The sequence below is a fragment of the Pteropus vampyrus genome, unplaced genomic scaffold, assembly GCF_000151845.1.
Source record: "Pteropus vampyrus isolate Shadow unplaced genomic scaffold, Pvam_2.0 Scaffold85, whole genome shotgun sequence".
Taxonomy (NCBI): Eukaryota; Metazoa; Chordata; class Mammalia; order Chiroptera; family Pteropodidae; genus Pteropus; species Pteropus vampyrus.
The window spans coordinates 7,305,229-7,333,029 of NW_011888866.1; the positions used below are offsets into that span (position 1 = coordinate 7,305,229).

At 32.1% G+C, this 27,801-nt stretch overlaps 1 protein-coding gene across 4 annotated transcripts in view; it reads left to right on the top strand.

Annotated features, from left to right (window-relative positions):
* ZNF280D (zinc finger protein 280D) overlaps positions 1 to 27,801 on the top strand; it is a 181,943-nt gene that overhangs the window by 137,881 nt on the left and 16,261 nt on the right. For 3 of the 4 annotated variants that reach the window (XM_011363437.1, XM_011363435.2, XM_023532562.1), the window contains 4 exons: positions 5,940 to 6,002; positions 9,247 to 9,365; positions 9,518 to 9,554; positions 24,007 to 24,052. In XM_011363437.1, coding sequence (XP_011361739.1) covers positions 5,940 to 6,002; positions 9,247 to 9,365; positions 9,518 to 9,554; positions 24,007 to 24,052 — 265 coding nt within the window. Of the gene's footprint in view, positions 1 to 5,939; positions 6,003 to 9,246; positions 9,366 to 9,517; positions 9,555 to 10,160; positions 11,824 to 24,006; positions 24,053 to 27,801 lie in introns of those variants that run through there. The other variant, XM_011363438.2, reaches the window with a different exon arrangement.

Genomic DNA, 27,801 nt, shown 5'->3' on the forward strand with positions numbered 1-27,801 from the left:
CCCTCTCCCTCTCCCTCTCCCTCTCCCTCTTTCTGAAGCCATCAATCCTTGTATTCAGTCAGTGAAATGTGAGAGTATTCTTGTCATGATGCCATTGTTGGAATTTTTTTCACTAATTCATTCCACTTAGATTATTTGAATACCTAGTATTTATGCAGAGAAAGCCTCTATAGCCCATATTACTTTCGTTTGTATCTCAATAGTAGGGGTCATCCTTCAGGGTGTGTTTTATATTTTTTTAAAATAGTCAAAAATTGATCAGATATAAACCAGTTTAGTTGATATTTCTAAGTGAGATTTCATTTTTTTAAATTAGAATTAAAGTTTAACTTATAAAAGTGATTTTCTTATAGATCATAACATGACCTCTATGTTACTTTCTTGTCATCATCAGCTACTCTTTTCAAGGATTCTTCTACCTTTCTTGATGGCTTCAGCACCGCTCTGACAGTTCTTCCCCGCCTTGATGATTAGCCTGACCTCGTGATACCTTGTCTTCTTTAGCGCCAGCATTTCACATCAAATTTTAATGTATTGTACCCCCTTTCTTACCATGTAGCGTTCTCATCATGTACACTGTTTATTTCTTTTGAATTCCTGTTACTCTATCACTTTCAAGGGCTTTGACTCCTTTTTCCAAAGTCCAGCAGCCATCTAACTTTATTTTCAACTTCACCCTCAGGGTCATTTGTTGTGATTGCCGCTTTGTTCTTGTTCTAGAATCCTTTACACCTTTAGACATGCTCACCTGACACAAAGGCTAAGATGAAACTTGAATGCCTTCCTCTTCTGAACTTTATGCTCAACCCTAGACTACCAAAGGCACTTGATTCAATCAACTCTAACTCTGACTTCATGATCTTTAACTTTAATGGGGTCCTATCTTTTTATACACTTCTTTATTTTTACGTATAATGTCTTTTTAAACCTTTTTCAGATGCTAAAGATTTTATTGTAGTCTGTTAGTTGTTAACCTGGCCTACTAATTACTCAGTTGGAGGTCATCCTTTTAATCAGTCTTTTCAACATCAGGTTTTTTTCCTGCTACCTTCATCCAGACATTGATCTCAGAAATCAGTGATGTTCTGCTTCAGAGATAACCCTGCCCCTTATCTCCTCTAGTTCTTCCACAACCTTCTTCAGTTATTTTGCTTCTTCATCTCTTCTTTCAACCAGGTACTTTTTGCTTACAAACATTTTCAGGTATTTTTTCTTTTTTAAGATGAGAGAGATTTGTTCCTACTGCCTACTTTGCTTATTTCTTGTCTTTCTCTTACCGTTTTACTTAAAACAAATAAACAAACAAACAAAAGTATTACTAGCTTGTTTATTTCTTTCTCCTTAAATTTGAGCATTATCTCTACCTCCCAACTAACCCTGCCCATTTTTATCTGTCATGTACTTATTACCACATTTATTTATTCACTTTTTAAAATTCTTACTACTCCATGACTTCAGAGTTTTTGACATTGTTGTCACTCATTTTTGAAACTATTCTCCTCAGCTTCTGTTAAACTATTACCACTATCTTCCTTTTCTGGCCACTCCTCTATTTCATTGCTTTTTCTTCCTTCAGCTTCTTACCTCTTTACATTTCCTTTCTTATTAACTTAACCACTGTTCCTTAATTTTCCTGAGATTCAACTCTGTATTTCTAATTATTTTATAGATATTTTTACTGCTGACTCACTGGTCTCTAAAAAGGTGCCGAACATTATAATCTGCAGAATTCACACCACCACCACTCAAATACTCTTCCAGGGCATCATTTGTGTGACAGTGGAACACCAGGTGGAAATAATTCACTGCCCCAAGTTTTTTAAGCTCATGAACTTTGCTTGATCTGCCACTGTGCATCATGGCCCCTGATATTCCACCTTCTGCATTCTGCCACTCTGCTTCTCAACTACTGCAGTGGTCTACATCTGTATTACACTTCCTCTAAATCAGGCCTCAGGTATTCCTTCCCCCAGTATACTTCTGTGTGGAGTATCTCTTACTGTGTGACAAATACGTGACTACCCAAAATGGGCCTTTAATTCTTCCCTTAATTTATAGGGGATCAAACTGGAAAATATTTTGTGTTTTCTTAAACCAAGAGTCATTTCACCCTTCTCTCTCCTATTTTTCATAGGCTTTCCACCTGTCCTATAGAACCTCCAAATCCATTCTATATCAAAATGTTTCCAGTTAGCCTGACTCTGTCTATACACTTTTCCCAATTCCCAGTGAGCCCCAACCCTGCATTTTATTGTCATCACAAATATGAAGGTATTACTCATTGATAACTTCATATAAAACTGGAAGCTTCCACTTTCACTCTTAGGGTTTGGTAAGTCCCCTTTTCGCTACCTTTGCCTCACTCACTGCCTTTGGTATCTCTCATCAAATGGCCCACCAACACCTCTGCCCAGTTTGGATTCTTGTTATAAGCTTGAGTTTTCTATATACAGAAGTTTCATTTTCTCCAGAAGATGAGTACTTTTAATCCCTATCTCATATCACCTCTGTTCTCTCAATTGGTCTTTTTCCCTCTGTTCTCATATGTGCCCCAATCCATTCTATGAAGACTCCCATCCCCATAAATTGACTATTCTTCTCCAGAGTAAAGTTTCTTTCTGTACTCATTTTTGACAGTGGCTTTTGTTTATTCTTTCTTGGTCCCTGGAATGCCTCTGTCCTTTCTGTCAGTTTACCTTCTTTGCAGGGTCTGATCACCACCACCACTCACAGGGATCATTCCTCACTTTGAGTTGTGTATCATTTATCTGTTCTGCCTTTATTATATTTGTGTGTATGTATCTCTTTTAAGAAAAAGGGGCTCTTTGTATTCACCATGTTACCTACTGCATTACAAACAACAAGTGATAGTCATTATTTGTTGTAATTATAAAAGGTTCTAAATAAAATCTGGAAGGTATTCAGAAATCTTGATGCAGTTGGAGCATTTTTGGAATAAGACTTTCAAAGAAGAGCATCATTAAACATGTAATTTTTAAGTGGTTACTTAACCTGACACGCAGTTTCCTTTTCTTGAAAAGAAAGTTATTGTGATTATTAAAGAAAATGTACTTTAAAGTGCTTTATAACATGATTTGCACTTCTGAGGTATTCAAGTCATTGTAACTATTATTTTTTCTAAGTTTTCAGTATTAGGTAATGTGGCTAAAGTTTTCTTTTATTTTTCACAATTTAGTAGGAGAGATATATTTACCTAGCTTAATGTGATAAACAAATGACTATGAAAGCACAAAGTAGATAAGAACAATTTCTTTAAAGAAGAAATAAGGAAAGGTGTTCTATAAATGATGTTTCACTTAGGATTTTAAGGATGATTTTAAATTTTCCGAGAAAAAAGGAAGCTGGTATAACAATTCATTCCTATACAGTGAGTAAGGCATAGTATTGAACTTTTATAAGATATGCTTGAGTTTATTATATATTTTATGTAGATTTATTGGCACTAATAGTCACAGAAGTGCAGTTGGATTATTGTGATAGCATCAAAGCTGGTTTCCTGTCTACAGTCCCCATCCACCTCCCTTTTTCCAACCCTTCTTTCTGTTGTTAGAGTAGGCCTATCTGGTCAGGTCATTTTTTTTTGGCCTAAAATCCTTTGCCTTCTTAACAGTAATAGGATAATGTTCAGACTTTGAAGAATATAAGACCTTTCAATATCTAATTCCTAACTACTTTTTCATTTTCTTCAACTCTTATTTTCTTGAAAATTCCTCTCTGTCTTGCTCATTGCTTTGCGTGGAGCAAGGCAGTTAGGGACTTTCTTAACTGAAAAGAACTAATTAGTAGGTGGCTTGTACTCCAACTACTGGAAACCACAAAACTTGTTATGTATTACTATTGATGTTTATCCTATGGTAATTATTTATGAATATGTATTCACTTGTTTAACAAATATTGTTGGGCATTTATTCTGTGCCAGCTGCTGTTTGACTCACCCTAACCTCACCTACCTAGAACTCTATGGCAATTTGCCTTTTTCCTATTGTATCATTAACCTATAGTCTAGTATTTTAAATAGTAGGCATACCATCGATATTATTGGATGTTTAAGAAATTGTTCCTTTCATGTTTCTTTGGGAATAAAGTTATTACTTATACTGAATTAAGAAAATTTAGTCAAAGGAAAATTTTTTCCCTCCAGTCTTATCAAAGTACAGTTTGTATGGACACAATGAAATTCACCTATTTTTAGAGACTAGCTAGCTTAATGAGTTTTGATAATTATGTAGTCATATAACAAGTGGTGAGTTTTTAAAATCTAGATTTTAACATTATGTATTTACTGTATTATAATAAAAAATCTCAATATTTTTTGCCTCTTTTCTTAAATTTATTTCTGTATTGTTATTAACATTATGTAGATCTAATTGGAAGAGGGTAACTTTTTTTATTTTGTTAGCCTAGAGATCCACTTTTTCATTCCTATAATACAAAAAACTGTAAGTGTAGAATTTGTGTATTAAATACAAATAAAAAGGCAGTATGTCTTTTTTATAGATAGGGAACTTAAAGCTGTATTCAGACAACTAAAAATTTTCAAAAGCCAATATTTTAATAAGGTACAAGTTATAGATAGAAATGGAAGACATCATTAAAGCCTTACAAGTTTTTTCTTCTCTTACCAAATAAATAAGTAAACCAAAATAGTTTGTTTGAGGAGAAAGAAGATATCGTTGTTGTTTTTTAATAACTTATTTTGGTTCACATTCCTTGGCAATCAGATAAAATTTTGGACTCATTCCTCTGAGAAATTTTTGCATATAATTTCAATATTTCCTAACACCATAATATTTTTTTCTAAAAAAAAAACAAACCCCATTTATTTATTTTTGTGATGTCGTCTTGAATTTGTAAACTCTATAATAGTATCCCAGATTGAAGAAATGGCTATTAGAAATCTTCAGAGGATATTATCTGGGGATCATAGCTAGTCAGAATATTTCTTTTCTCATAGATACATGCCTGCTGGTGATAGTTACCTTGTATCCGAGAGTGACCATTGACCTGGATAGTTAGCTACTTTGGATCTGTTAGTGCAAGTTAGGACTACTGCTTCTCAACTTTTAGTTTGCATAAGAATTACTGAAAAGCTTATTAAAACACATTGCTGGGCCCCACTGCCAAAGATTAATGAGCTCTCAGGTGATGCTGACATTTAGTCTGTGACTCCACTTTTATTAATATTATTTTAAAGTAATCCTGTCTTTCTAGTTAGTATAGGGAAGCTTTCCTTACTAGATTTAAAAGGGTATATAAAAGATATTATTGGTGTTAAAGTTTTGTTAGTGGTTTTCTGTTCTGTTGTATGTTGTGGGGAAGCATTGTTTTAGCTCATGAGTTCTGCTTTAATTTGTTTTTTTAAAAATCTCTACTAGTAATTGCAAAGTACTCTCTGATTTTACAAATGGCAAACAGTAGTGTTTAGCTTGAATACTGTTTACTTCCAGGATCATTTGGATTCTATCTCCCTTCCCTGACATAAGCATGTTAGAATTAGAAAAATGATTTTTTAAGAATAATGATTATTATCGATAACCATACTATAGCAAAATGTTATTAGCAAAAATTTTTAATTGTTTTCAGTTCTTAACAGAAAAAAATTAATTTGTGCTTTACTTTTTTTAAAACTTGAATATTTACCTTTTTGTGTAATGATGAATTTTATGACTGATAAATTATAAATTGTATGACTGATCATATAAGAATATACTTAGAGAAGTTTGTGTCATCAGAAAATAAATAGATAAAATAGAATATAAGATAGAATGTTGAATTAATGCAAGGATAACAAATATTTTATTATTTATATCATGGCCTCTTACTCAAAACTAGAAACTTAATTACAGATGTGAATATAGCTATAAATTAATATGACTACTTTAGAATAAAATTCATAAAATCTTTTTTTGTCTCTCCAGCTTTCACAGTAACCGTCCAAGTAAAAGATTTTGTATTTTTAAGAAGCATTCAGAAGATCTCAGGTAACTGGTTGATTTTTTTTTAATTTTTTCTATTGAAAAATTGTATGACTTAAATTTTTTATATAACATCTTTATTGAGCTACAGTGCATATACCATGCAACTTCATATTTAAATTTTACAATTAATATTTTTAGTATATTTACAGAGTTGTACAGGCATCACCACAATTTTATTACATTTTAATCAGTCCAGAAAGAACTCTGTACTCATTATGGTCATTCCATTTCCTTCCAGCTCCCCTATCCCTAAGTAACCACTAATCTTCTGTCTGTCTGTATAAATTCGCCTAATCTGGACATTTCATATAAATGGAATGATACAATATGTTATCCTTTGTGATTGATTGGCTTCTTCCATTTCGCATGTTTTCAGTGTTCATCTGTGTTGTAGCATATATCAGTACTTTATTTTTTATTGCTGAATAAGTATTCCATTGTATGGATATACGATAGTTTGTTTATCCATTTAGGTTATTTTAACTTTGAAGCCATTATAAATAATACTGCTATAAACTTTTGTGTACGAGTTTTTGTCTGGACATGGCTTTTAATTTCTCTCTAGTATATATCTGAGGTAGGAATTACTGGGTTATATGGTAACTGTTGAGCCTTTGAGGCAGACCGTTGTACAAAGTACCTCCACTTTTGTACATTCCCACCAGCAGTATAGGAAGGTTCCAGTTTCTCCACATCTTCGCCTACATTTGTCATTATCTCTTTTTGGTTATAGCTACCCTAGTGGGTTTGAAGTAGTATGTCATCGGGGTTTGTTGTAACTTTTTTTAACCTGCTCTTGAGATGTCCACTGAGATTTGGAAATCTCAGTGATTGCTCCTAAATATGACAAAGTTCCATTCATATTATTAGACTAGAGGTATGATTAGCCTATATTCTCTTGCTAAATTTGTTTAAGTGGTGTCAAGTGGTGTCAAGATGAAATCTTCATTCATTGGCATCATAAAATGAGAACAAAAATTTTAAATGTATCTCTGCCCTGTACTTCATCCCAGCACTCCTTATCTTTTTTGTTTACTTCATTTTTCTCTAGATCATTTTTCATCATCTTATATACTATGTACTTTATGTTTTTTGTTTATTTTCTGTGTCCTCTTACTAGAATGGATGTGGTTTTGATTTTTGTCAGTGCAAGGCATTGATTAGTGCCTGGCACATAGTGGGCACTCAGTAATTATTTTTTGAATAAATTAAAGTGTATGTTGAAAATTACTTATGTAGAGAGCAGGACCCATCTATGATGTTGGACCAGTAGCTCACAGAGAGAAAAAAATTGATTTAGTTTGAAAAGTATTTTAGTACTAATTTTAAAACATTTACTGAATTCAAGGAATAGACTAAGCCATATTAGATGTTGCCTTTATGAAATTTTCTTATGAAAATTTTTATAAGAATGACAGGAGTTTTACTGCATTCAAAAGATGAGAATTTAGTTTAATTTTTACCTCACTGATGTCAAACTTAGTTGTGTGTTCGGTTTTTAAGTAACTATCATTTTTAGAAGCTGGGATTCTTTTTTTCTCAACTTGAGTAGGTATCAAATTGATAATTGGTCAGTTTCTGTGAATGGACTGTAACCTACTTATATAGAACAGTAATTTTTGTAATTACTCTTATTGGAATGGAATAATCATTCTTTAGCTATTTATTACGCCTCTATAAAGATGAAAGTGATGAAGTCTTGGAACCAACCTTCAGGGAATGTATAGTTTATTGGGTGGGAGATATGGGTGAATGTAAATAATTACAATATAATTTCGATACCCAGTGAAAGAGGCATTTAGCTACTACTTACCATTGAGAACACTTTTAGTGTTTGCGAGGATAGTTTGTTAATAGAGAAGACTATAGTTAATTAGTCATTAAAGTTTAGTATTTAAATCTTACCTTTCCTTAAGCTTTTAAATTTAACTTAAAGATATTCCATTTAGAAATCAAGTACCTTTTAATAATCATTTTCAAGAGAGCCTTAGTTAAAGTTCATTAAGTTGAACAGACTAAATTTTTTTAAATAGTCTTATTTACAATTCAAGTTCCTTTAACTTAACATTTATACATTTAATTTATTATTATTTTTTTAAACGGCACTTCAGATGCTTGACCCAACACACTCCCAAGTTCTTAACTCTTATGATAAACATAAGGTGGCTTTCTTAGTTCTCTGAAACATTTACATACTTTTGCAGGCTTAATAATATTTTAAAATACCTTTCAACTAAAAATCAAAAGTTTAAACATTTTTTACTAGAATCTTAGGCCAGTGGTCACGTACTATAATATGCCAGTTATGTTTAAATACTTTGAATAGCAAGTGCTTCATAGTTTGATATAATGAGTATAAAAACTATTCCTGAATTTAATAAAAAATATAGATGCTATGGGAATTGTTTCCCAGCCTTTTTGAAAATTTATAATCTTTACATATTTCATTTAAGAACTGTAACACTCAGTGGAGTTTTATTAAGGAAAGAAGTAGTTTAGGGCCCCAGCAAGTTAGCTAGTTCACAGTGCTGGGATGCTGAGCAACTCAAGCTTTGGACTCCAATACTGAATTAACTACTTTAATTAATTCAATGTTAAATGAGAATAATACCAGCCTTAGATGATTGCAGTGAGAGTCAAATGAAATAATATACGGAAAAATCTTTAACACATAGTACATACATGATGGCAGCTACAACATGATCCATATTTAAAGCCTTCACATTTCTCTTCTAATTCTTTCCTCACCTAAATAATTACACTAGATTGTAATCTTTGTTAGAGCACAGACTGTATTTTCATTTATTTTCACAGTACAGTAGTACAATATGTATAAAGACAACCTTAGTAAATATACATTGAGTGAATGTACACTATACCATTGCATTGTAGATGGGCAGAGGCACATGTAGATTGTGGCTTGTTGAAGTGACACAAGTTGTTCGTGGAGCCAGGACTAGGCTGTAGGTCTCTTAACTCCTAGCTTTTAGCAACTAGTTTGAGAGGTAAAAGTTTATAAAGAAAAATAGTTTCTGTAAATTAATGATAATATAATTTGCATATGGCTGTGCCATTTTCTAGAGAATCATTTCCATTATACCGAGTTTATATGACAAAAAATGGGAGAGACAATTATGACAAAAAGCAAATTATGGGAAATAATCATTGAACTTGTATGGATTTTTATAAAAGATAAAAAACCTTTTTCTTTTTTGCTATTTGCTCTTTTTTTTTTTTTTTTAAATAGGGGCATTACTTTGGTGTGCCTTAACTGTGATTTCCTAGCTGATGTTACTGGCTTAGATAATATGGCTACACACTTAAGTCAACACGAAACTCATACTTGCCAAGTTGTAGTAGAGAAAGGTACGTGTATTTATAATTGTGTTACTTTGGATTTTTGATATTTATTTCAGTATTTTTGGTGAGCCACAATACGGGCTCTTTATGAAATCATAATTCTCACTCATCGTATTTCATATGCTATTTTAAATATAAAACTTTTCTTCTAATTTCAGTTTCTGTTTGTATCCCAACTTCTGAACATCTTTCTGAGTAAGTTTAACTTTTATTCAATGAATTTTACTTTGATGGATTTTAGCACTATTGTATTTTAAAATGTATCATTAATAGAAATGAAAAATATTAAAGTATTTTGTTTTTGTTTTTGTTTTTGTTTTTTTTAAAGCTGCTTGTTGAAATAGGTTCCTGCTCTTTGGAGCTCGTGACCTGGTGCAAGACAAGTTGGAATTTCCTAAGTTCAAAGTTCTGAGATGTTTTCTTACACAAGGCAGTTAAGCAGCCAAGTTCATGACACTAGCTCTCATTATTCAGCTTTTTTCAGCTTCAAATGGGACTAGATTCTTATTCCACCTTATCTTTGTGTCAGGTTGACATATCTTAACATGTTGTTTTTTCCAGTTGGCTCTCTCCAAAATAACTTTTGTTGCTATAGTCATTTCTTACTTTGCTTAAAATAATTTGTGTTTTTCTCTGCTGTACTTGCCTTCAGAATAATACATTCCAAATGACATGGCTGTTTGTCTTTTTGTCTGTTTTGTCTGCTTTCTTAATTTCTTATAAGTCTTAAGTGTTTAGGCCCGATGATTGTCTTTTTCCTCATTCGTTGTCTGTCATTGTGCTATTTTTCTTATTTTTCAGATGCAGAAGCAGCCCAGAGATTTCAAAAAATGTCCAGGGTACACCTGGACAGTGTCCCCCTTCGATGGACACAACTGATGCCTGTTCTCTCTTTCCAAGGAATATGAATAATTTGACTGTAGGACCTGCTCTAGGTTGTGGTCAAGAAATCAGATCTTGGGGAGACTCCCTTACTTCATGGCTGGCCTCCCATAAGGTTCATGCTAATTTAGCCAGAGATGGTCTCAAAGCCCACCAAACTGAGCACAAATTTCCACAGGAGACTTTGGCTCTTGATCTTAAGCTTGCGGGTCACTTCTGGCCAAGAAAAGGCCATCAGATCAGTGCATCAACATCTAAGTTGAAGTTTAGTCATTTGGCTGCTGCCCTTTAATCTTCCTCTAGCATGAATATAATCCAAGGAATATAAAAACTCTGGTTGTTAGGAAACCATGTTTATTTTCATGTCCTTGGAACAACAGATCTCTACAATTATGTTCCATGCAGTTATTTAAAATATATTTCCCAATACTAACTCTAGTTTTCAACAATACTAATTCTCACATTTTTTATTTTTAATAAATTAATTTAATTTTGATAGTTTTATGTTCTCCAGATTTATTGATTTTATGTCTATTTTTATATTCTTTTCTTTAAAAATGTTGTTTAGTGTTTGCTTTGTTTTGTTAAGACTCAAGATTCCCTAGAATTCTCTACAGATTTCCTGTCACCGCCTACTTACAGCTTTTTAATTTGGCTGTTGTTCAGACCATTAGACATTATGATAGCCTCTGACTTATTTGAAGATTATTATTATTAACATTATCTTAATAATTGTGAGTTCTAAGGTAAAAATAAACCTCATATTGTAGACCTTAAAACAAGTTTTAAAGTTACATATTTGTACAGCTAACATCTATTTAGCCATTAATATAGTTGCTTTTGGGTAAAGATAACATTAAATATTATGGGGGCCAATAATGCACTGTTTCATATATATTTTTTTCACATATACATGTATATTTTTTAAATTTGACATTTTTAAATTTTAGTTATGTTGCATATGGATCTACTAAACAGTTTTGATGCTGTTTTCTTAATTAAAAATTGTATAGTTTAAGTGCCTCAGGAATTATTTACTAATAAATCATTTTATATGAAAGCTATAGGTTTTATCATATAAATAGGTACACATTGCTTTAATGTTTTAAAGAAGCCTTATTATTTGACCTGCTGACTAAAAACTATACTTAGTGCATCTTACATTTTTTCCTGCAGCTCAAGTGAAAGGTCACGACTTATACTATACCAATTCTTTGAATTGAAGACGAGCAAAACGCTTTTTGTGATCTTAGTTGCCATAAGGATAGGCAGATTCTGAAAGTATGACTCAGTTGTGTTTTTTACTCTAAAATTAGAACTCTTTTACTTTGAAACAGATTCAAAGCCAGTTTAGATGACTACTTATTATGTAATATGTTTCCTATAATTAATAATTAAAAAAAGTTAATTCATTAGTTTTAAACTTCCAAACTAATTTCTACTGTAAATTAATGATTTTCCAAAAGCTCTCAAAGTGGCTTGTAGGTGGACTTGGTGATATACTAGTGTTTATCTGTCTTCTCTGTCTCTAGGAAAGTTTTGTCATTCACCTGTGTACACAATTAAAAAAAATATTTTTAAATTTTGCCCAGAAACAGCATCTTTTCATTGTTAACATAAGTTCTTTTTGTGTTTACAGATATTTGTTCTAGTTTGATTATAGTTCAAAAATAGGATAAACTACATTCTTGATAATAACAGTGTAGGAGTACTATTTTGTGTTCTTCCATGGGACTTTAGTTGAAGTTTAATTTGGTGCCAGTGAGTTTTAGCTTGAATCCAATTAAGTTATTCTAAATAATTTATTCACCTGATCAGAAATTGCCATTTTATGCATGTGTGCTTTTGGTTACCACTGAATAAAATGTGAGATTGGGTCAGTTTGAGTCCATCACCATTCTCAGAAAAAAAAATGACTCCTAAATTGCAGGGACAAGGATTCTTATTCTGTTTTGTCACATTTTGTTAGACCAGCTCGCTTCATTTATTTATTCTGTGGGTATTTCTTGAGCATGTTCTTTGTGCCTGGCACTGTTTTAGGAGCTAGAAAAATTGCCTGAAATCTCTGTCCTCCTGAAGCTTATATTGTAGTGGTGAAAGAGAGAATAAAAAGTAAATAAAAGACATAGTATGTTCAGTGGTGGTCAATATTATGGAGAAAAATGAAGTTAGACAAGGAAGATAAGGAGTATGGGGTGAGAGAGTTTGTAGGCTGCCATTTAAAATTTGGTGGTCAGGAAAGGCCTCGCTGAGAGATGATATTTGAGTAAAGACCTGAAGGAGGAACTGCAAGGAGACTAGTTTGGCTGCACTTGAGTGAGCAAGAGGGAGGAGATGAGGCCTGCAAAGTAATGTGGGCCATGTTATATATGACTTATAGACCATTGTAAAGCATTTGGCTTTTCCTCTGAGACAAGAAGCCATTAAAGATTTTTGTGTTTTATACCTCAGTAAAAATCATAATCGACAACAACAAAAAAAACAAATACAGAAGAATTTATGTATTACCGTAGGTGCTGCCTTGAGAATAACTGTGGAAGACCAAGGACAGAATCAGGAAGAATAGTTAGGGGGCAGTTGTAGTAATCTGAGTAGGAGATGGTGGGGGCTTGGGCTAAGTTGCTAGCAGTGTAGGTGATAACAAGCTTTGATTTTGGATATATTTTGAGTTTGTTGATGATTTAGATGTGGAGTGTGAGAGAAAGAAAGTGTTGAGGATGATTCCACAGTTATTTGTATGAGTAACTGGAAAAATGACATTGATATTAACTGAGATGGGAAAGACTAAGAGGAATAGATTTGGGGGGAAAGAGAAGGACTTTGATTTGTGACATGTTTTAGTTTGAGATACCTATTAGATATCCAGTGGAGTCACTGTTATTTACCTGTATGAGTTTAGGGGAATGTTCTAAGCTGTAAATATCATTTAACATTTTAAAATGCCATGGTAATGAATAGAAGTAAAACTGGGGAAATCTGAATTAGATTGGTATATTGAATCACTGTCAGTATCCTGGTTATGATGTTGTACTATAATTTTGTAAAATAATATTGGGGAAACTGGACAAGGGTACATGGAATCACTCTACATTAGTTCTTAAAACTGCATGTGAATATATGATTGTCCCAAGATGAAAAATCCTGGAAAAATAAAGTCATGGAACTGTATAAGATCACCAGGGGATACAGTTGAAACAGAGAAAAGGCAGGTCTACTGACTGAGCTCTAGTAAGTCTAACAATAAAAGATTAGGGAGACAAGGAGGAATTGGCAAAGGAAACAAAAAGAATGGCCAGTGATGTGAGAGGAAAACCAAGTGAGTAGTGGTGTCCTGGGAGCCTTGATTCTCTGATTGTAAATGTGAATGCTTGTTCTGAAGTTCTGAGATTCTGTTATTCAATATTGGTTATACCTCATGTCATAATTTGTTCTTTTGGGAAGATAAATTCAGAATGCCACATATCCTTATCCCCAGTTGCAGAAATAAGGAGTCTTTTTGACCTTGAAAAGATTAAATTGTTCATATTATTTTTCAGCTCGTTTAACTCTCTACATATACTCATAAAAGCAATTCTCTTAAATTTCTATAAAAGAGGTAACTAGGTCAGTGTTTCCTAAACTCTGCTGTAGAAATAACGTCCATAATTTATAAATTGTCTGGGGGATAAAAGTTTCCATGGCCAAATAAATTTAGGAAATGCAAGTTAAAGTTGAATAGTTTCTTTAATATGGGATTTTTTTGGCCTGTGAATATCTAAGAGAATATTTATTTGATGTTGGAGTTTTTTTCCTTCATTACTTACTAACTTCTTGACATTAACTTCCGTAGTGTGTAGAATGCTGATCTAGAGTAATCATTCTTTAGATTTTTGAATTGGGAAATAAAAAGCAGTTGTGTAGGGTGTTGGCAATCAGTTGGACTCTTAGAGATTTTCTTCATGTTTATGGATTATTTGTAAGGTGAAATTTAGAACTAACTTCATGCTAGCAATGTATCATTTTTATCTTTTTATAAGTATAAAAGTAAAAATTTTATAGAAATCTTATCAAGAAAAAAATCTCATTATTATGTTTATAAAATCTAAGAAATACATTATAGGGGCAGACTGGTTTTTAGCTTATTCTGCCTCTGATTGTAGCAGCAAGGGAAATTTTTGTTAGGAGGTATGGTTACATGATTTCATACTAAGAAGCTTATGCATCTCATAATTATTTCTGGATTCCCTCTGTAACTCTTTATGCTTAGGATATCAATCCACTTAGCTGCTTTTCTTGAGACTGTTTGTATCTCTAGCCTTTATTATATGTTAAGGAATTTCTTATTATGTAATGTCTTGTTTCCTGCTTGAACATCATCAGGTGATCTTCCTTGATTAAGATCAGAAGTTTTGATACCCAACTCCACATTAAACCCTGTCAGACCCTTAAAGGGATAATGTAGTATAGTGGTTAAAGAGCATAAGCTCCAAAGTTCATTGCCTAGTTTGGAGTTCTGCCCTGCTTTTTACTAGATATGTGTGATTTTGTATAGATTATCAGACTTCTTTGTCCCATTCCTTATTTGTAAAATGCATATAACAACAGTACCTACTCATAAGATGTTGAGGGAATTAAATGAGTTAGTGTATATATAAGTACTATATATATATATATATATATATATATATATATATATATATATATATATATATATATGATTGGCATGTAGGAAGCACTATACAAGTGTTAAAGTTATCATCGTCACTATTATTATATTACTACTATTCATGATTTTATTTCTGCCTGTATTTTGTTCATATAGAATTACTCTAATCTTCAGCCTATTTTTCATTCTAACCTTCTCATATCACTTTTACAGGTCATTTACAGGTCATTTGTGTAAACTTTCTTTAACTAATCCAGTATATCTTTCTTTAGAGTTATTTTTGAGTCACATTCTTAGTCATACCATTAGATTTCTGATATCTAAAGCTCACTAAACCTAAATTTTTAGGGAATGTCTGTGACTGCGCCTAGGTTCATTTTAGTCGTAACTGTTTTTCATAAATAGTATAAATAGTATTTTTCCCTAAATTATACTGCCTTATATTGATCATATTGTGGTTCATTTAATACTTTCAGTCCACCTCTCTGATTTTGAAGACCTGCAGCCTTACTGCAATTGTTTCATTTTTGACCACATGGAAGAGCTTATTCTCATCTACAAAATTGGAGAGGCTACAGTGTATATCCATTTCTATATCATTTCCTGAAATATAGGAACCTATATTTAATAGGTTAAAACATTTTTTAATCCTCTCCACTGAAAAATATCTTTATCCATATCATTGTGTGAAGTATGGTGTTTGAAAGGAATGCTCCTTTGAAATAAAGCAGTCAGGTTTAAATCCTAGTTGTATGTCCAACCAGCTCTATAGCCTTGAGAAAATTACTTAACCTTGCTGAGCCTCATCTTCCTCATCAGTGAAAGGTATGTAATATTTCCTTGCAGAGTGGCTGTAAGAAATAGAGATAATGGAAATTAGATTATTAATTTAAATAACATTAGTTAAATAATTAGGATTATGTAAATAATTAACTAAAATCACTTAACACTGACAAAACTTTTTGACAAGCCTGACAAGAAGTAGTCACTCAATGAATGCATGCTTTTTTTTTTGTCATCATTGCTGCTCCAGCTGCTTCTGCTGTTGCTAATGCTACTACTGTTACTGTTCCTGCTGCTGCTCCAGCTGTTATTGTTGTTACTACTATTATTACTGCTATTCCTGATTACTGGAGATCCTGGGTATTACATATCAGTGGAATCCTCTCATCACTGAGAGTTTTAGTGACAGTCTATCTGCACTATGGTTATTTGTAATTTTGGCTTATGGTTCACAGGTTTTGCAATACATTCTTCTAAACTGCTGGATGGATGCCATATTATTGCAGTGCTTCAATTTCATCTCGTGTAGTTCTCTAATGTCAGAATTGTATGTTCTGACTTTTCATATCTAATGACTATGAATGAACACCCTTGTTGAAAACTAGTTCGTATTCCTCTCTGTTTAGGAGGAAAACATTCCTTTTGAGGTTACAGAATTCCTTCTTTAAAGAAAACTTTTTATTGCCATGCATTCATTTCTATTAATCTTGGCTACTTATCCAATGCTAAGTTTATGAAAATGTATAATTGTTCTAGTTAACAATAGTAAAGTAGCTGGTTTTTTTAAAGACCTTTGAATTGATTTTTTAAAATCTGCTTTTCTCAGAAGTTAGGAGAGATCGTAGTTCAGTAATGGAATTGCTCTTTTCTATCTGTTTCTCCCTTAACTATATTTTCCCCTTCCTCTATCTTCTTCAGTATATGTACCTGAATAGATTAATTATAATATAGAATAAAAATTAAGTTATAAGTTTTGAAGGTTCATTTTCTTAACAAAAATTTAAGAATAGAAAGGTATTTCCCTCTAGCCTATCTTCAGAGCATGAACATCAGTTGTAAATCCCTGGTAACTTGAGCTTGGAAACCTAGGCTACTTAACAAGTTGTCTATTTTATTGATTGAATCAAATGTCCTGAAAGCCACAGTTTGAAAATGATTTCAAAAGTTGACTTAGTTCTCTCTGAGTTCCAAGTTTGTTCTAAGCATAGTACAATGGAAGGACACTGAAGTCAAAATATCAGATTTCAAGACTCTCTTCTCATTTTATGGTCAGGTTACTTCAACTTCTTCATCTGTGAAATGAGATTGAAAATAATATTTGTATTATTGTTTTGAAGATTTAAAAGAGATGTAAAATATATTTACAGATAAAAATTTATATGTATTATAGTTTATTAAATTCCCCTAATTTAAAGAGTACTAGGAAGAAATGAAATGGAAAAATGACTTTCCTTGGAACTGAGTTTCTCTCTAGTATTTCAGAATGGCTACTGGGTTTTATACTTATCACCAGTAGTAACTACATGGCTCTTTCATAGTCTGATATAGATAGCCTTTCTATTTATTCACTGACACTGAACATTAATTCTCTACTCTCTGTGTGCAAGACTCTGTGTCAAGTGCTGGAAAGAGAAACTTTGATAAGACATAGCTCATGCCCCCAAGGTAATTACAGAATAAGGCAGTCAGAAATGTAGACATCTAATCCACATCTTCATAAGGCCACACAGTAAACTGATTTCATAATCAGTTAAACCGCCAACACCATGTATATATTACATTATGTAAGTAAATCTTTAGCAACTGTAAAATCATTTTTCCTTTGCAAAGTGGATGCAACATATTTGCCTCTGGTATGTAACTGAAAATTAGTAGGTAAGATCTGTGTGTCAAAACATGCTGGTTTCTGGCAGTTTGGACATCTATCTGCCTTTGATATCTGGTAAGCAAAAACCCTTGGGAGACCCGGTGAAATGGAAGAATAAATAATTAGTGTAGTCCTTCACTTAGGACAAACTGTACCAATTTCTATTAGTAATTCTGAGGTTATTACCATTTTTTTCAGTCTCCTGGTCCTGGTAGTTGCTTGAAGAGTATAAATAAGTATCCAGGGCTTAATTCAATTCAAAATTTTAAATAAAATAGAGCCTTAGTCTGGCTTTAAAGTCTTCTGCCTGACTTTTTGCTTCACATTTTTGTAGACAAATATTTTGTTTCCTTGATTCCTTTTCTCTATCTTCACTGAGTTCTTCTATCTATAATGATTTATTTTGCTCCATCTTCCCTAAGTTTAGATGACCAAATGTATATCTGGCATTTTCACCATAAATGTCTTTGCCATAGACATGTTTGTCGCAAGAATTTTTGCATAACTAATTGACTTTAAGGCAGTTGTGCCATATAAAAGATAAAAGAATTAGTTGACAGTTGTTTGTTTGGTTTCAACTAGTTGACTGGTTTCATTTCTCCATTGATGCAATACTCCCATTTTTATATTATATAAATATTAGCCCTCAAATCGTCTATACATGAGGAGTAGATGATAGGGCGGTCTTAAAATAGTATATGATAACAATTACATATATTGACTTGATAGAAAATACGGTGATAAAACTTAATGGAAGTGTAAAATAAGAGTGTGTCAAGCCAGATTGCATACTATACTAGAAAATGGTAACATTATCAGTTTATAAATCCCTCAGTGAACAAGTCATTCTTTCCACCTGTTAAAACTAAAAGTTCACCAAGCTATGGCTTAATGGGTTTATTACTTTAGCATAAAAGAGGCAGTAGTAATTCACAATCTTCAATGGCATTAATTACTGATTCTTCAGTTAATTTAGACACAACAGCTTGTTATCCAATGCCATCTTTACCAAATTTATCATGCTCTCTCCAAAAAAGAAATGGTTATATGATTCCTGATGAGTATAAGTTGATTTTATTTTATTTTTTTACAGCAAAATTGCCTCATGGCCAGTTAGTTATGCAGCAAAATGTTTGCCCAAAAATCTTACGGCAGACATGTCAATGACAAAGATATTTATGGCAAAAGTAACTAGAATTGATCAAATCATGCCCAGGTGTTCAGAAATGGGTAGATCATTTTATACTAGAGCAAGTAGGGCTTGTCCTAACAGAAGTAGACCAGCAATGAAAATAAATGTCTAATGTATTGTGTTTGAGGGTGGGGGGAAGTATAGCAGAAAAAAAATCTCAAAACATTGAAAATAAGTTCTAGACAGTAAGAGTAATTCCTAGCTCTACCCATGACAATCAGTAGCTAACATTTATTGAGCATGTACAATGTGCCATACACTTTTCTAAGTGTTTTAGCAACCCATTTAATTCTCACAAACTAATGAATGAGGTATGCACTGTTATTGTGCCAATTTTATGGATGAAACAACTGAGGCACGGATAAGTAGTTTACCAAGGTCACATAGCTGTTAAGTGAAGAGCCTTAATTTAAATTATGGAAGTCTGTCTTCACAGACTAAAAGTACTATATTCCTTCTCTGGTTGTACTTGTGATTCCAAGTGTAATTCCTGTTTTGTTTATAAGTGGCTGAGGAACTAAATGGGACTGAGCTTCAGTGTGAAGACCCTCTGTTTTTAATGAAGGATAGGCAGCAACTGACAAAATTATACTACTGAGACCAGAACCTAGCCTTCCAATCTTATAACAGTATTACTATGATATATGGGTAATAGAACATTTCAGTAAACAATGGCATAAATTGGTCTGTTAGTAAGGTTAATTTGGCAATGATACTTAGCATGTTTTAGAGTAGAAAACATCTAGAGGCAGAGAAATCAGTTAAGCTTTTTTACTTCTCCTGACATGATTATTAGGGAGCCTGATTCACAGAAGAACTAGCTATGAAGAAGTACATTGGAAATTTGAAGTAGAACTGTAATCTTGGTCCTGTTGCTTAGTGTGTTTATTACTTTAGCATCTACAAGATAGAGAAAATTAGATAATCTCTTGGAATTTAGAGGTCTAATCTAATACGCACTATGATAGTTCTGAATTGAATTACTGATTGAAAAATAATAAATTATAATAAAAATGGAGGAGTCATGCTCTAGATGATGATTTTGGGGTTATCTATATTCAAGTTGGCATTGGGCCTAAGGATGAGATATACAAGACTGAGCAGGTCTGAGTGGTAACTATTCCCATATGAATATTCTAAAGGCACACAAAATCAGTATGTCCAAAACCGAATTCATTTTTCCTGCAAAATATGCTTTTTCTCTCCTTGTAAATCCCTTTCTTAGTTAATGGCATTGCCGTTCCCTTGCTACTCAAGGTAGACATTTTTGGGGGGGGAGGTGAGGTCTTATTTGTTCTCCTCATATACATTTATCCAGTTGGTACTTATATTCTACTATATATTTTATCATCTGCCTAAACTTCCTCTTCTCCTTGACAGTGCTACTGCTTTACTTGAGACAAGTCATTAACTGTCTCTTATGTGGACTCCCTTACTAGAGCTTATCCTCCTCTAATATTGCCTTTCTCTTTCTGATGCACAAATCTGATCATACTTTCCCATTAGCCTTAGAATAAAGTTCTTAGCATAAACACTTTAACCTAGAAATGAAGATTTTTCCCGAAGTGTCCTTTGCTATCTCTTTAGTTGCATCTTTAAGTTATTCTTTTTTGTTCCCTACATACCAGTCATATGAGACAACTTGGTATCATATCATTGCCATCTTGTTTTATACTTCTTTGCCTTTCCTCTGCTTTGAATCCCCTTCCCCTGCTTTGCTGACTCTTGACTCAAACCAAGTTCACTATAGTGTCTTCACTGCTTCCTTGCCTCTTTCACCTTCATAGTGGCTTAGTGGTTTATACAGCCACTGAGTCATTCGATGTCTCTTTTCTAAACACTTTGCACAATACTGTAAACATTTGCTTCAATGTGTGTTTCCTTGACAGTGAACTTCTTGAAAGGAGGGACTGTGTCGTAACTTTGGATGCAGCTCTTAGCATGGTACCTGTTGTATGTGCAACCCGATGAATGTTTAGCTCAGTTACCCTTTCCATACATAATACCTATTAACACTTCTCAGAACAAATAATTGGAAATGGTGCACTAAATATTTTGCTATTATTAGTATGATAATTAGTATCTTAAATTTAATCCTGAATGTCTAAGTGGAGAGTGTTGAGAACTGGATGATTTTACTACTGGCTTGTTGTACAATCTCTTTCCAGGTTTTTTAGTATTCTTACAAGTATTCTTAAATTGAAGATTACATTTTCAAAACAAGCATTGAAATTTTTGGCTTTTAAATGTTATTGGAAAGAAAGAATGTGGCTTTTTAAGTTGTTTCAAAAGCCTAGTTTTATTTTCAAAGACTGAGTTCATGGGTTTAAACTTTTGCATAAGATATTTGTTAAATATAAGGAATTTTCTAACATGGAGAATTATAAAAGATAAAAATGGCTTGCCTTTAGAGATTATAGCATTTCTGTCTTTGAAATGATGTAAAATGGTAGAAGTTGCCCTTTGCCTGGAGTGGTTTAGGTATTACATGTAGTCTTGAATTGGTCATCTGACCTGTAGAAAAATGTAAGTAGGGACATGTTGCAGTGTGAATGTAAACTTTAGAGGGAAAGGATTGTCCTCGAGAAATATACCAGAAGGATCTATTTCAGCAGGTTTAAATACAGAAAAAAAATTATTTGTGGACAATCTTGATCTCTAATGATTTGTTGTTGAAATTGATCACCAGTCAGTCCTGTTCTCTTTAACATTGAAATCTTAAATAGTGTTTGTTTTAAATGCTATACTATGTTTTTCTATAAAAAATTATTGCAACATTCACAGGTGAAAAGTTTATCTAATGACAGGTCATTAGCTCAGAACTTTGAGCTTAGCAAATTTCACTGTCTTCTGCCAAGCAATTGAATATCTCAAATGATGGCTATTTCAGCAGGTATCTTTAATGAATAAGAATTACAGGTAAGAACATTTTTTTCTTTTCCAAAAGGGTTAATGATATAGTAGTCATTGTGTATTATAATTTTTTAATCTTAAAGTTTGCTTTCATATTTATAAAAATGTAGCGTATATTTTAGTGATGAATATATAACTCTGAAATTTTATATAGTGTGCTTTGCTAATTTTTTTTTAGACTTGTTTTTCTAAATGTTTTCACTGGTGATTACAATTCTGTTCCTTAAACAATACCAATATAGTTAAAGCCCAAATGAGATTGGGATGATAGGCCTCTTAATGCTGTTATCCCAATAACTTATTCTGTTCTCACTTACCAATGTCTTAGCCAGTAAAATGAAGAATGTCACCAACCCCCCCGGCAGTGATATTATAAGGACTCAATTTGCCCGATTGAAATTCAATAATAGTAACATATGCTTAATAACTTTCATTTTAATTGCTGCATAAAATCAATTTATTAGAATAGTCATATGTGAAAATGGTTAGCATGACAATATTTCTTTTATAAGAATATAAGGGCTTTGATTTATAAGGTCTTACATTTTCAATGGTAGGCTGAAAAGGAAAATCCTTTTATAAAATATTTTTAAACTACTTTGTGACCAATTTGTTTCAGTTTTTCAATTTTTGAGTTTAAGATTATTAAATGCTTAAAAATAAAAATAAAAACTTCATTCAGTATCTGTTTTTCATATCAAAATAATTTTCATGTTTTCTTACTACTATATACATGTTGCTCTTAAAACTATTATTTTCCCATATGAAATCATTAAATCAGTGAAGTGCTGTACATTTGCTATTTCATCTTTATTAATATTATTGTTCACTATTAAATACTTGAGAGACTTACAAATTCTTTAACTCCCAAATGCTTGACATTTGTGCATTTTGTTAATTTTTTGTGCAAATTTTATTCGTTTAAATTGTAGTAAATTAGTTCTAATTATCGTAGTATACTACGAATATAGAGCTTCTACAAAAAAAAGACATGCTCTATTTTAAATTGTTTGCAAGTTCATGAATAACTAAAATATAGATAAATAATTTTACACAGTTAAATTATTATTAATATCTAGAAAGGCATTAGCATTTAGTAGTCCTAATTTTTTAAATTTACCCTTAGAGAATGGATAAACAAGAGGTCTGTTTCCCAATTCTGTATTTCAAATACTAACTATGAGAGTAAGTCTTAGCATGGTTGATATTTCTATACTACTACATGCCTTCATTTATGTCCATGAAATTTAAGTTCACACAGTTGTTGCTTATGTTAAATGTTTTAATATTTAAGTTTAGCTGTTAAACTTTCATAAAGTTGTAAAGCACTTAACTCTGTATTAATGTCATTTCAGATCAGATAACTACCCTAATTATGCAGATTAAAATTGAGTTTAATATATAATATCAGCAAATAATATTTAGTCATCAACAGTTTCTACAACAAAAATCTTTTGGAAAAGCTAGCTTTTATATTGATTATTTAAAGAAATTTTATAGATGGCATGTGCCTTCGTTAATGTAATAAGTTACAATTAGTATATTTTTAGAAATAAATTTAAAAGATTTATAGTTAATATTTGAGCTATGCTTATAAAGGTTTTTAAGAGAATATATTCTCCAAAATTCTAAGTCATCTGTGATTTTATCACCTCTAGAGTAAGTTAATTATAATATATATTGAAATAACATCATACTGAATTTCACAATAGACAAAATATCTTCTCTCACTTTTTAAGTCCTATAATAGTCAATGCTAATGTATATTATATATATTAACCATATAGTCTTCTTTTATGTTTTAAATAATTCTTTTTTTGAAACAGTTTTATTAGGTTATAGCTTTTACTTTAAATTGTGCTCAGCATAGAGAACATTTCTTTAATTTAATTTTTTTATTAGTTTCAAGTATACAGTAGATTGGTTAGACATTTATATAGTTTATAAAACGATCCCCATAATTGCTCTTTCTCTCCTCTGGCCGAACACCTAGCCATTACATTTATACTTAACTGCATTCCCTATGCCCTGCTCCCCATCCCCATGACCATCTATCAGCTACTAATTTGTACTTCTTTAACCCCTTTCTCCCAGCTCCCCAAACTCCCTCCTCTCTTTCCCATTTTAAGTGCTCTCGTTTTTTTTAGAAAACACGTGTCTATTCATTTATTTAGCACATTCACTGAATCTGCTATTCTCATGTATTTTATGTTTTTCTTAAAATATTTACAGAGCTCATTTACTATTATAGTATAAAATGTACATAAGTGTAGATTTACATTTTAATTATTTTAAGCATGCAAAACAAACTGTCAGATTTTTCCATTTTAATTATAAAATATTCAATACTTATTTTGTTTTTAAGATTAAAAAATGAAGCTCCTGCTAAAGAACAAGAACCTGTGTCTGAGGTAAATTTTGTTTTATTTTATAACTCAAAGGTTTATACATTGGAAAGTATTGTCGACATAGTTTTTAAAACATTTTAATTCAATGTTTGTACATTAGTAACAATTATTGGCATGTTATCAGGAAGAAAAAACTGAGATTTTGTTTTCATTTGATAACAAAAATATCTAACTCTAAGTAAAATTGTAAGGTGAGTCCTTTTTTTTGACAAAGACATCATATACTTCATTGCCTGTTATTTTAGTTTAATGAAAATAAGTTTATGATTTAAAAAATGTGAAATCAGTAGAACTTCAAACATTTGGTACATTGGAAAATTACTCTTTCCAGATTTTTTAATTTTCTGGGGATTTAGACTGTCAAAAGAGTTAACTAATTTTTAAAATGGAAATATTTTGGATATATAGTAACTTTTTTTAAACTGTCTTAAACAGGCTCTGTAGATATACCACTCAAGATTATCAAATAAATGTTACTTACTGGGCAGTCTAATAGATGAGAAATTTCTAATTTCAAAAGTTAGAAATAATTTTGCTCTAGTACTTTCTTGATGTCAGTTTTTAAAATATTAATATTGCTTGTTTTTTTCTGAGTATAATTAAGTGAGGCAAGTTCAACATTTATATTTCAAATAGCATTTCTGTCTTATACAGTGAGTAAGTGAATCCTAGGCAGAAATAGTAGCCTTCTTCTAAGCAGCTTTCTATTATATCAGAGAAAGTTTTCTTTTGTTTGAAAGGTTTTTAACTACAAATACATTTCTGTAATAGACATAGGATATTTTGATTAGCATTTTATTCTTGAGTGAAGTGGGGTAGTTTGTGGTTTTTGAAAAATTGGTACATTTTATCTGAGATGTTGAATTTGTCTACATAGAGTTGTAATATTTTTTCATTCTTTTAAATGTCTGTGGGTTCTGCAGTGATAACCCTCTTTCATTCCTGATATTGATGGTTTTGGGGTTTTTTCCTAGTTTTTTTATATTTTACTTTTACATAGGTTATAATGATACAATACAGTGTTACTGTTTTTGCTTTAGTCACTTATTTTTTAGAGCAATTAAACACTTTTCAAAATAATTTTACATTTACCTTCATTACTACCATTTCCAGCATTATTTATGTACCTCTTCTTTTCTGTCTAGTATCACATTCCTTTGGCCTAAATAACTTCCTTTGATATATCTTTTTATAGATTACTGATCATTAATTCTTCTATGCTGTTTTAATTAAAAAATTTTTTTTTTTTTCATTTTTGGAAGGTATTTTTTGGCTAACTATAGAACTCTACATTGACAGTTTTGTTGATTTCCTTCAGCAGTTTAAAAAAGTCATTTTATTGTCTTTTGGCATGCATATTTTCTGACAAGATTTCTTAACTGTAATTTTTATCTTCGTTTCTATGTATATATATAATATGTCATTTGGGGAGGTTGCCCTCAAGATTTAATCTTTACTTTGTCTGTAGTCCTCATTAGTTTCAACATGATATGTCTAAGTCTGATTGTTCCATTCATTTATACGTTTATCTCTTTGTGTATTCTTTTATTGCACTTAAGCTGATAGTTGTTCTCTGAGCTATTCTGTATCTTCTATTTCTGAGGTTCCAATTTCACATGTGTTATATCACTTGTTAGTCCCTGTTCTTAGATGCTATGTTCTGTTTCCACTTCCCATGCTACCTTCCCACCACCATACTCTTTTTTTTCCTTTGTATTTCAATTTGGGTAATTTCTTTCTGTTGACCTATTAACCTATCTTTCAGTTTTACTGATTTATTTTTCAGTTGTGACAGATCTGCTGATGCGCCCATCAAAGGCATTTTTCATCTCTGTGATTATGGTTTGTTTGCTTGCTTGCTTGCTTGTTTGTTTGTTTGTTTTTCTAGCATTTGCATTGATTCTTATAATTTCTGACCTTCTGCCAAAATTTCCATTCTGGTCATGCATGTTGTCCTTTTTTTTCTACCAAAGCATTTAACATATTAATCATAGTAATTTAAAATTTTCTGTCTGATGGTTCCAACAACTGAGTCATATCTGAGTCTGGTTCTGCAGATTGCTTTTTCTCCTGATAACGCATTTTTCTCCCTCACTTTGTATTGTATAATGTTTATTTGAAAGTGAGACACTATATGTAGGACTGAAATAAAAGTATTTATATCTGAAAATAGGTATACCTTTTTTTATGTTATATCATTAATTGGGACGACATTTTACTGAGTTGACCTGGATTTTTATTTTCTTATTGCTATGGTTACCCTCAGTGTACCACCAGGTTCAATTTCTCAAGTATTAATTTGTGCTTGGGATGGGAGTTATATTGCTAGAGGTTTTTTTCTTAATGTCATTGCTCCACACTCAGCTTTATTCTTTCCCTGTGAGGCTGAGCCTCAGAAGGTGTCTCTAACTCTCTCTTTCTCTCCCCGTCTCCCTCTCCTTCTCCCTTTCCGTCTCCCTCACTCTTTCCCTCTCTCCCCATATCTCCATTCTTGCCTTTTTTCTAGCAGTTGTGCTGTTGCTTGTTATTTGATATTTGCTAGCCTGATGGTGGGTGGTGGGTGGTGGGGAGTGAGGTGATATTCTTTGTTGTCTTGGTTTAGCCTCACTCAAGATGGCTCAGTGTCCCTGGGTCTTGAAAATAGGAATTTTTCCTTCTGTCCCCCAGCCATAGTCAGTTCCTGTGCCTTGGGGGTGACAGAGTTTGCCTCTCATTTTTCCAAATATGAAAAGCCATAAATATGAAAAAAATGTATGAATCCATAATTTCATAACATCATCCATTGGTTTCCTGAGGCATTCATACTTGACTAGAATAAATCATCAAACTCTTACTTTCCATTTATTGCCCTGTTTGGTCTGTGTCAAGTGAAACCAACCATTTCATACATAAACCAAATTTCTTAAGTTTATTTTTTGTTAAAAGAAAAACACCTTGTGCTAAAAATTTAGCAGTCCATAACTAGAGTTAAAGGAAGCCATATTGAATGGGAAAGACATATTGAACATTCTTGGCCCAGGTATTTCTTTCAAATATATATGTGATGTGAATAGTCCCTTGAGTAGACACAAGTATTTAAGTACACATGTGATAAGGTAGATAGCTTGAGTTAATAAGATTTTTATGAGATGCATTATAGTGGAATGAATGTTGTCTTGCCCCAGTAAAATTTTACTGTTATCACTTTTTCATTTGTATAGTTTTACATTTCCTTTTTGGAAATTAATTCCTTTCATTATTATACAGTGGCTTCTAAAATTTCCTCTTTTCTACTACTATGTATATTTTATACACTGCAACAGTACACTCCTTTTATTTCCTATCTCTGTATACCACAACTCTTCTTTAACCAGTCTGATGGTTAGTTATTTCATTATAATTAAGTTAGGAGATAAGAGGAAGGAGATAGGTACAGGTGCCTTTCTCTTTCTTTGCTTCCTTCCTTAGCTTTTAGGGAACACTTGATAGCATGTTCTAGGAATCTTTGTATTGGGAAACAAAGATTAGTAAAATTATGTCCCTATTCTCAAGGTGGTCAGAATTTAGTAGGGCAATTAGACATGAAAGAATTGTAATCCAGTAAGAATAACTACTATATTCCAAGTATATCAGGTATAGTAGGTATATACAGGAGTCCCTTCAGGATGACTTTATGATGTTTTTATATCTTTTTCTTAATTTTTTTCTCTCAATTTAAACATCAACATACATATCCAGATTAGAGGTTCCCTGTTATTTCATTAATGAAATGG